Below are 11,597 nucleotides of genomic sequence, written 5' to 3'. Positions count from 1 at the left end.
AATCAGTTAAATGACGAAAAAGTAGGTGTCTATTTACTTGTGACTACTCAGTGTACTGTTGAATGATGATATGTTTACTTAATTACAGAGCCTGAAATACATACATATTTAATTTGCCATTGTGTTGCATGACAGATGACAGATCACAGCAAAATGTGCAGCTTAACTCCCCATATTTAAACTACAATCTATATTTGTCTTCTCCCAGCCCATTTATGTCACATTCTAAAACCTAGCTTAGAGGAATTTTAAAATTGTCCAAAAAGACAAAAACTGTCCCTTTTTATCCAAGAAATGACTGCATACCATAGAACATGTACTGTGAGTCACATAATTATGACTAAATGAGGAACAAAAAAATACAGTTACTGAGACAAAGTATTAACTTTATGATATACAGATACAGAGAAGAAAAGAAATGAGATCATTATATTTAAACTGCTGTCATCTAAGGCTATCAAATGGCATATAATTTGCATAAAAATATTTTAATTCATACAAAAATCATCCATTAAACCTCACTTTTATATCAGTAATTAACCTTTAAATAAAATGCAATTAATCCTTTGGATTCAGGCGTGATTCGTTTGAACATGTTATGACCTTTTATAGTGTTACACCCAAAATTTAATTAAACAAATTTGTTATCAATGTATGTCAATATGCAGGGCATGGAAACACAGTTTATAATTCAATTTTTATATTTTCTAAGTTTTAACTTCTTAATTTCAAAAAGAAATATCTGAAAAACTTCCAATCTTTATTTTTCTATGTCATGTCATGTGTCTGAGCTCAAAATTCTGAAAATCAGAATTTTCTAATTTCAGTAATAGGCTTCTACAATTTTCAATCAATTAGAAACAAAACTATACATAATTATAAGCAAAAATTTACAAGTTGAACTCCAACCTTCTTGATTTGCTGAGATATTAGTAAATTTGTCAAACCCATTACAGAATCTCCTTCCCTCTCTCTCTCTGACTTTCAAGATTGTTTAATAATCAACGTTACTTAACTGATGGACATGTTTGTATCTAATAAAAAAAAAAGCCAATTCTCCTCTGTAAAAATCTTAGGAGTTGTCATTTAGTCTCCCACCCTTAATCATTAGTTAGCAGAATTGTGTGGTTGGTTGTTATAATATTTTGTTGCTCCAAATCATTAAAAATTTTTTGGATTTATTTATAGCCAGAAAAATCAAAGTAGTTTTGGGGCATTCTCTTCTAGTCACTGATATATTTTGTGTTCTAAAATACATATTTGAAAGCTTTCTTTGTTTCTTTTTGAATTTCGAGCAAAGCTACACGAGGGCTATCTGCACTAGCCGTCCCTAATTTAGCAGTGTAAGACTAGAGGGAGGGCAGCTAGTCATCACCACCCACCGCCAACTCTTGGGCTACTCTTTTACCAACGAATAGTGGGATTGACCGTCACATTATAATGCCCCCATGGCTGAAAGGGTGAGCATGTTTGGTGTGAGAGGGATTTGAACCTGCGACCCTCAGATTGCGAGTCGAGTGCCTTAACCACCTGGCCATGCCGGGCCTATTTGAAAGCTACATGAAATATTTTTTGGACACTGAAACTTCTGAGATTTCACAAGGCTGAAGGAAAAATATTTTCAATTTTTCTCAAGTGCAAAAAAGTGCAATTATACAGTAAGTACTACAAATCCTTGTTTCTATGTACATATTTTATTCATTGTAAAATGTTTTTTAAAGAAGTAGCTAAAATGCAAAAATGAGAAACTTCCTGTGTACATGCAGCACAAACAACTGAGACCAACAGCAACAAAAACTAAAACTTAAGGGAAAGGTGATACATCGTACATGAGGCTAAGAGCTCAAACGGTTGTTGAAAAAGAGCATGTAATATCACTTTAATAAACAGTTAGGTAACTGAAATGGTCTTTTGGGTTGAAGGACGACTTGAGGAGGATGGAGAGCACTGAGGACTCATATAATTTCCATCTCTTCGAGTACCTAAAGATAGTCAATAATATGATTGTGGAACATTTAAACCCTTGACAAAAAGCCAGGTCAAAAAATGAGCTATGGTTGGCACTTCTGGATGAAGTGGATTCAACCTCCTCATAATATACCACTGTTAATATGTGTGCCATTTCTGTTGACAAATGTCCACTGAGGGACTACGCAGGAACTTAGACAGATACATGGCAACCTTAGAAGTTAAACCACTATGCCATGCGAAGAATTGCATAACCTCCATACATGATACTTGAGCTTTGGTATGGCTGGATGTATGATGTTGGATCGTGGCTGCTTCAACAGAGAAGGCCAAAGAGGAAGTGGAAGAGCTGGCTAATTAGGTGCTACCAACAGAACATGACAAGGGGTTGAACGAATCATAGCATGGACTCTGGGTGGGAAGGCATAAAGGAGCAATCCCATCCAGTCCTGACTGAATGCATGTATTGCCAATGGCTTAGGGTGAGGTACTGGAGATGAAAATGCCAGTAGCAGAGTGTTCCAATGAGTAGCAAATGCATCAATAATCAGTGTCCCAAACTAAGAGCAAATTTAATGAAAAACATTGTGATGCAGCATCCATTCTGTAGAATCTGGTTGGGTCAAGACAATTGATCTGCTACCAAATTCATCACCTCCAGAACACAGCAAGCTAGTAGGATGATAAAGGGAGTGGGCTCAATAAAGAAGATCCAATGTTCAAAAACAGAGATTTGGACTGAGTGCTCCCTTAATGGGAAATGTAAGACACCAGCATGGAACTATTGGAGTGAAGTATGATGATTTTTTTTCCTCAATAATTCAAGACCTTGACACATTGCCCATTGAATAGCAAGAAGTTCTAAAATATTGATGTATAGGGAAGCCTCATTGTCCATCAATCGATCCTGGAATTTCTGACTATTGAGATATGCACCTCATCCATTAACCCAAAGACCACCGGCTACTAACTGTCTGTGTAGCCAATGCAAGTCTTGCTATATCTCATTCCAACAATAAAACTAGTGGATGAATATGTTTGAAAGTTCATAAGAACTTTCATAAATGCACATAGTTTAAGAAACATAAAGCCTGTTACTTTTGATAAATTTAGTTTTTTTGCATTATGATCTTTAATATCTTGGAAAATTACATTAAGAAATTATAAGGAATGATTACAATATTTATATTTGTTCCATATTTGAACTTATTACTTTTTATGTTTTAGTACATTATTTTGAAATCCCAAAAAATTTGTATCATGCATAAAATGCAAATTTTATCTTTTTTTTTTTTAATTAATCACGTACTCTCCTAATGGTTTCAAGTAATATATAAGACCCGAAAATAATATTTGTAAGTAAACCTATACAATAAATGAATATTTTTATTCTTAACTAGGATTTAATGTTTATATATATACATAAAAACATTTTAATTTTGTTTCATAAATGTATTTTTATTTCAAGTTTATGTTTTATTGCAGCCGTACTTTTGTTTATTGTACCGAATAAACCATGGGGTTAGGAGCGTGAACTATGTACGTTTTCTGTAAACTATTTCATCCCTGTTCGGGTCATTCTCTTTCAGCCCAGTGCGGGCATATTTGAACATTATTGTAGATATGATAGTAAGAAAGCTTTTCGGTACATGAATATCATTTCTTTGAACTTTCAAACAAGTTTATTTCAACATATGTCTGTGCATGTTGTTTAATTATAGAGACAAAACTAATTGCCACAACTAGCGAATGTATGTAACAGTTTACAGTACAGGTGGTTTCAATAAACACCGCCTGACCCTAGTTACTTGATACATCCTGTTAAAAGAGATTACCAAATGATACAGACACCATAAATTACAAAGAAAATTACTTTAAAGCAATTAAAATATTAGTTCTGGTCACATTCCTCTCATTATAAGCAAGATTTATGTTGGAATTCGAAACTTAAGCTCTTCAGTGTATTGAGACCCCAACTGTGAGAATGTCATAGCTTCCCTGTATTTATTGAGACAAATGTATTTAGTATGTTTCACAACCAACATATGGGTTTTATTGTTGTCACTTGTACACTGAGTTTTAAACCATTTGCAAAATATCACGTGCTTTCCTTATCATCCTACGATTTGTCAAACATGAAATACAGCGATTGGAGTAACATGGTACTGAGATTGACACCTTCGACTAGGATTAGCTAAAAGTTTTACAACTGAGGTTTAACACGCCCAGATGCTGTTTTGTAAAAAAAAAAAAAACAGACTAGAAAAAGGTTTAGATACCAATCATAGATGGCAGGACCAGTGCTGCAGTGGAAGGAATAATTTTATTTAAATTTTGAAAAAAAAAAATATCTTCTTAGAGGGCACTTTTAGGATTTTTTCATTAAATTCCTCTTTAAACTTCATTAAATAATACAATTTTGTACAAATAATTGAATGTTATGCTACTATTTACAAAAATAAAATCTGAAATCCAATAAAAGATAAGTTCTCTATAATTTTTTTCAATTCACAATTCACGATAAGATCAAAATGGCCACGACAGATAACAGGTTAAGCGAGGCATGTGTGAAGAGATGAGTCTCTGGATGGTGTGGCGGCAGAGGAACACCTATTGTAGTATTTTTCTGATCTAACAACCACTTGAAATGGAAGATTTTGATTCTAAATAAAGAGACTGGAGAATCCAGTAGATCAATGTTCATGATCCATTGGTCCCATAGAGACCACTGAATGAATCTCACATGCACTTGTTCCATAGGAATGAGATATTTAAGTGATGCTCACATCCCCAAAAGAGAAAGAACCAACCACACAGTTAAAAAGGGAGACCTGAGTAAGAATCGGATTGCTTGTTCCATAGCATGGAGCCAGATGGGAGTTAGCTGGGCCCGACTGAAATAAGTGTTGAAAAAGACACCCGGATGGATGGTATATTGAGTTGGAGAGAGAATAGACTTGTCGGCTCTGATAATAAAGCCTGCCTTGGTTGCTTCTGAAAGTAGAATCTGGGTGTAACATTCTGCCAACTGATGAGATGATGCCAGCAGCAACCAGCCGTCCATGTAATGGTGTGTGCACAGGCCTAGAGAATGGAGGTGAAGAGAAAAAGCTCATACTATTTAGTAGAATACATATGGTGCTGATGCTAGTCTGAAGGGTAAAGCCCTGATCTGCAGCGCTGACACTTGTGCACAAAATGCAGATAGTGGCAAGATGCCTCTGCTATGGGAATGTGTAGATAGGCGACATCCATAGTACTGGCAAAAAATGCCAATGCAGAGTGAGGAATGACTCAATAATAAAATTTGGAGGATCTAGGAATTGATTTAGATGAGAAAGATCGATGACCAAACGCCAATTTCCTATCTTCTTGGGCACAACAAACAGACAGGAATAAAACCCTGAAAGAACTGGGACAACTTTCTCCACTACTCCCTTGACCATCAAATCTCTGATAGCCTTGGAACGAGGATATGCAGGAGATGGAAATACTATAGGTTGTGGGGGATAATAGTGGTGGTGATGTGAACTGAATGACCAATCCTGATGCAAGGATCTGTAATACCCATGCATCTGTGGTTAAAAGTTTTTCACACATCCAGAAATTCTAAGAGCCAAGCTCCCACAGACCCTAAAGGCATATGGTAGTCACCACCACCACTGACGACATTCCAACAAAGCAGAGGAACCTCATGGATATGGGCAGAATCTCTTCTGGGTACCAATGGACCAAGGGGCTGATGACAGGGTTGGGACACTTGAATAGGGCAGAACTATGATCCCCTCTAGGAGTTGAAAAAGTTGAGAAGCTAATGACGACAGGGATGAATGCAGACAGGCAACATCAACCTGTAATTCCAAAGACTCTGGAGGGGTCTCAAGGGGTCTCAGATACCTCACAGATGATGGCAGCCGGTAGACAAACACCCTCTAATAATGCATTTCTACCTAACAAATCCCAACAACATGCTAGCCAAGAGACTAGGGAAAGTGTAGAAGCTAACAATCGAACCAAGATAGATACCAACAATGGTCCCCACTTATCCTCAAGTGACATGGTAATAACTGAGAGGCTTCCAACAAAAGTTGGAGGGATGATAAATATCTCAGAACCGTTAGACAAATCCTTGAAAATTATGACTTATTCAGGTTAACCACAGACTATTCTTTGAGAGTCTAAATACACATCCACCTGGAGGTGGTAGGCTAAAACATGTTGTTCTGATAAACATGGTGAACAAGGCATAGCTGTCCCTTCACATAATTCAGCAGTAAACCTCCCTGCATGAACTGCAATATCAGGTGAGGGAGAACTAAGTATTCACCCTCAGACCTTTCCCCCCATCAAGGTAGGTGCAGACTCAAAAGCAACCAGGGAAAGACCCAAAACATTACACACTCAACTGACCAACTGAAAAAAAGGAGCCAGAGGTGGCTGATCCAAATTGGTCTCGTGAGAAGCTAACAGAGTAAAAAACATTGCTGGAAAAAACAAATCTAAATTTTCTCCAGAATGTCCAGGATCGCCCACAAGCCCCCTGGAGAAACACCACCAGGCTGAATATATATATCTCCATCTCACTATGAATAATGTCATGGACAGCTTCAACTGAGAGTGACTGCTCCCTGAATATTAAGCAACGTTAGATATTAGAAGTGGGATGGGAGACACTTGATTGGCCTTCATGCCAGAAACAGTAATACAGGAATTCATACCACCTATCGGCTTGTCAAACAAAATTTTTTTTAAATGAAAATCAACTAGGTGACATAAAGAATACTCAAAGTATCTTCAATGGCTGTAGTACAGAGGAACCTATTAGTGAAAGCTTTGTCAATAAAAAGTGCTAATATTATCTGAATTAGGTGCTTATATACAGTACCAGGATAGAGGGCACATTGATGTAGGTGGAGAGTGTTACAAGACAGATATTGCCAAGGGCAATTAAGTGGGAAACAAAAGACTGGAGCAAGCAAAACAAAAATCAGACCAATTCTTAGATGGGAAAAGGTAGGAAACTAGCAGTCAAATAATAGCTGTAGTGTGAGCAAACGTATATGTTTTGGAAAAAGTATTTTTATTCTTAACAAGAAAAATCACCTTGCACTCAAATTAAACACAGCCTGAATAAGACTGACTCAGTAAATTCAGAGACAAAACTTTTGTAAAAATACTTTATTTTTTGTGTACAACAGACTCCTAATGTTTACTAAAAGCTTGTCAAATTTTTTTAAGATTCACAAAGTAAACTCAGAATTATTGTAAACATTATAATGTGTAGTTTCACAAATATGGGCTGGTCAGTTTGAATGAATCCATAAACAGAAAGCTGAAAATACTATAAGACAGAGAATGTCAACTGTTCAGTGCTTGTAGAAACAACAATTAGGGGTCAACAACATTATTTTTTACACTTCTATTGAATCAGTAAAATACATTTCAAATAATTTTTATTAATGTCAACAAGTTCTATATATTATATACAAAATTACAAGTCATACAAAAATTAGTATACATGGGTCAAACTTTAATGTAAAAAGAGTAAAGCAATGTGTTTTGCTACAGCTCAAAAGAAAGCCATATTTCCTTCCCAATAAACTAAAAATTAAACCAGCAGCTACAGCTAAGATTATGAAACTCTGGAGATCACTAGCACAGTTTCCCATGAATTCTATTTATATCTGAAGATTCAATGAGATACATATATGGAAATCAAAATGGATACATAAATAACAATTTCCTACCTCTATCACTTCTTCATGAGCTTGAGCAATTTTGTCTGACTTTCCAGCAAGCTCTAACTTAGCCTTCTGTTCCCGTTTCTTGGTAAGCATCTGCTGAGCATGTTGCCATGTTTGATATACTTTAACACGTTGATGAAATACATCCTGATAAAAAAAATAGTACTGTTTTTGTTTTGATGTCTAAAGCAACTCATTCAAAGATTAAAAGTGTTATTTTGGTAAGTGCATGTTTTTTATATGAAACTGGTTGTGGAAATTTAGGTGATTAACTATGAAAACCAAAGGAAAAAAAAAGAGCATTCAAGATCTCACAGATTTATCAATACAAGAAGTTCAAAGCCTTTTTAAATATTTAAGACTACAGGTATACCAAAATAACATTTTTGTGGGCTAATACTAACTTCAGATGAATCAAAAAAATGAAGAATAATGATATAGTAGAAAAACAGGCTAGACATCAGATGAAATGAACTTCATAATGCAAAGAACACTGCTCAAGTATTATATATATTCACATTTTTGCAATTATTCCTGCCTTTTCATGCTATATTTAACAATAAGTAAGAGATATAATGATATCTAAAACAAAAAGCTACAAAACTCTAGCAATCATTTCAGATGCTAGCTGTTTGTTTATAGTCTTTTGGTTTTGGTGTAAATGAAAAACTGATTATACTAATGAATTTATATTGTGTCTATTTAACACTGAACTTATGACAGAATTTCTCTCTTCCATCTCGTTGAATAGTAACAAGTGTTGTTAGTTGTCACAGAGTCAGTTTTTATATTTATATTTTGTTATTGTAATGTCTAATAACTATTAGTCACTATGTTGGCTAAATTCTAGTAACAGCAATAAAAATGCCATCATTTCAAAATCTTCAGTCCAATACTGATTTCACTCAATGTTGAAAAATTTTCTGCTAGAAAACATTGGGAAGAGCTTGAATATTGTTAATGGCTTGAATTTATAGGTAATTGTGCACAATTCATTGACTTTTGGAATAGATATAATCACAAGTGCTACATATGGACATAAGTAGAGGGGTATAATATTGAGTAGTGGTAAAAAAACTTGTCAAATTAAAATAACTTTATTAATAAAACAAGAAAATGACGTTTTAGGCAACAGCCCTTCATCAGGTTACCAGTGACAATGAAATTGTTAATATAAGGGTTAGGTTGAAAAAACAAATAACACATGGCTTGAAGGCTTGAGAACATGTTCCTGAAGCTATAAATGAGCTAAGGGAAGTAACATATAGAATAAATGTAATAACATAATAATGATAAAAGTATAAAAATTGTATAAATAAAGTTAATTGTAGTAAATAAACTAAAAAAAGGAAACGAAGAACAAAATTACAGGCAACAATGTAAGAAAATGAATGAACACGTGCATCTGGTCATATTGTTTAAAGGGATACAACAATAAAAGGTAGGTGAACTTAATAGTAGTGAAGGAATGAAATATCACAAATTTAATTTCAAAGTTTTATGAAATTAACATCATAATTTTCAAAGTTCAATTTGAAGAAGTTCAGTTTATTTCATGAAAAACATTTTTTTAAAGTATTTTTTTACGATACAAATAATTTCATTTTAGCAACATGGTAGAAAAATAAACATTTAACGTTGAATAATATTTATGATTTTAACTTAATACACAAGTGCCAAAATACTATAATTATGGTAGAAACCAGTCATACTTAAAATCTGTTATAAGACTTAAATGTAAAAAATCTTTGTTACAAGTTGGAAGCAAGCTTTCCAATGGCTTTATCATAAACGAAAAAAGCTTACCTTTACAGTTCCAATGAGTGCAATATAATCCTTTAACATCTCTGATAACATGAAGAAATCACTGTTAACTTGTTTCATATGTACTTGTTCCACCTTTTCTTCTACTTCAGCAAGCTGAGATAAAGCTCTTGAAAGAGCTGTATGCTCTTCACAGTTACCTAACATCGCTGCACTTTTAGCAAAAGAATTTGTATTGTTGCAAAGTTCTGAAAAAACAACAAAGTAAGGAAGAAAAATGATTTCATATAGAATTATCAAAATCAGTTTTGGTACTAAAGATGAGAATCTGTAAAAGTAAATTTTGAATGTAAATAAAAACCAACATTAGAATAATAATAATAATAGTAAGAGACTTAATTTGATAAATTAGCTTGTCATCATCAATTTGATGAGTTACAACAAAACTGATATTGCCAATCTAACTTACAAAAACTGTTGTATTACAGGATGAATTACAATACACACACACAGTACGTTACCTTCTGGTACAAAGATGTTACACCTCACAGCAGACATGTCATGAGAATGACAATAAAAAAACCAACACAAATGGGTGTGAAATTCCATGACACATCATTAGATTCTCATGTGGTTCAGAACACCAGATACCTCACAGTCAGTTAATATAGCAAGAGTACTGTCACATTTTCTACAACATTATTCATTTAGGAGAATGCAAAAAGCCTATTGTAAACATAGTAGTTTGAAACCTTAAATCTTGTGTAGTTTAATTTATTATATGACCTCAACTCATTAAGCTAGAATCCAATGTGTAAAACCTAAGTTAACATGTATTTTCATAATTTTAAGTAACATTAGCAAGCTCACTATGATGTATTAATAAGACTGACAAAATAGCCTTTAATCCTAACAGATACTGTCAATCCCTGATACAAATATACCAATACTTGCTGCTGGATTAAAAAACTGTTAAACATATATCATAAGATGTATATATGCTTGATTTGGAAAAAACAACAAACTGTGTTATACAGTTGGTGCACTTTCATCTTTCATTTTTAATAAAACTTAAATTTACATCCCAGAAATGTATTCGTTTAATTAATTGCATGAATATTTATGGAAAGGGTATTGTTAACATTACAAAAAAATCACCAAATTGCAGGGTTTTTACATGAAATTCACAAAAAATATCACAACATTTTAAAACTGGTACTAAATTGAATATACAAATAACAATGGTAATGAATAACTATTATCAACACAAACTATATTAGTTAAAACTATATAAACTGTACTTGTGTGTTAATTTTGACCATATTAAGTGGTCTATACTTTTTATATCTAGTATATTACCCACTACTATTCACAGGAAAAACAACTGCCAAAATTTTGCACGCTTTTTTTTTTATCAATCATTTACATAATTTTGTAAATTTTCAAGTAAATCCAAGCAGCCATATCCTCTATGATCCCTGATGTAAAAATTCAAAATATAAATGTGAATATTTACTTTGAATGATCTCTTACATGTCCATAACAATTTTCATGGAACTCTGTGGGTCCAAACCTGAAAGCTCTCAAAACCTCTTTGAGTCCCAAATGAATTGTGATTATTGTTTTGAAAAGCTCCTTGCACGTTAATGCCAATTTTCAAGTAAACTGGTTTATTAACCCTTTCGAGACAGATCACAGGTGAAAGGCCATGCCATCTCGTTTCTTGCCTCACATTCAAAATTTTATTAAACTACCATTTCATGAATTTATGTCAATAAGTTTGGTATCAAACTGTAGATTATAATTCAAATTTTAGAACTATACATTACTCAATTTGTTAATTTAAAAGCAAATATTAAAAAAAGACAGATAAACATCAATTTTTGTGTGTCATGTGGTATGTTGAATGTATTGCTGGTTCAAATTAGATCTTTGTGAAGTCAAAATACTAAGTCTATAGTCTCATATGAATTAGAAACTCAAATTACAGATATTGAGATGCTAGAATATAAAATAAGAATGTCTTATCTTTTCTATTTGCTAAGATATTGCTAACGTAATAAAGCAAACCCAGTGGCACCCACCCACCTCTTTCCATTTTTTGAAATGCTCCCTTATATA

At 33.6% G+C, this 11,597-nt stretch overlaps 1 protein-coding gene across 2 annotated transcripts in view; it reads right to left on the bottom strand.

Annotated features, from left to right (window-relative positions):
- The window catches only part of LOC106461335 (sorting nexin-2-like), a 76,458-nt gene that overhangs the window by 13,164 nt on the left and 51,697 nt on the right, over positions 1–11,597 (bottom strand). For both annotated transcript variants that reach the window (XM_022388203.1, XM_013921152.2), the window contains 2 exons: positions 9,519–9,724; positions 7,716–7,859 (listed from right to left, as the gene is read on the bottom strand). In XM_022388203.1, the coding sequence (XP_022243911.1) occupies positions 7,716–7,859; positions 9,519–9,724 (350 nt within the window). The remainder of the gene's footprint in view (positions 1–7,715; positions 7,860–9,518; positions 9,725–11,597) is intronic.

The sequence above is a fragment of the Limulus polyphemus genome, unplaced genomic scaffold, assembly GCF_000517525.1.
Source record: "Limulus polyphemus unplaced genomic scaffold, Limulus_polyphemus-2.1.2 Scaffold936, whole genome shotgun sequence".
In the NCBI taxonomy this organism is placed as follows: domain Eukaryota; kingdom Metazoa; phylum Arthropoda; class Merostomata; order Xiphosura; family Limulidae; genus Limulus; species Limulus polyphemus.
Note: the sequence above shows the minus strand (reverse complement) of the source record. Positions and strands in the feature narration are given on the sequence as shown.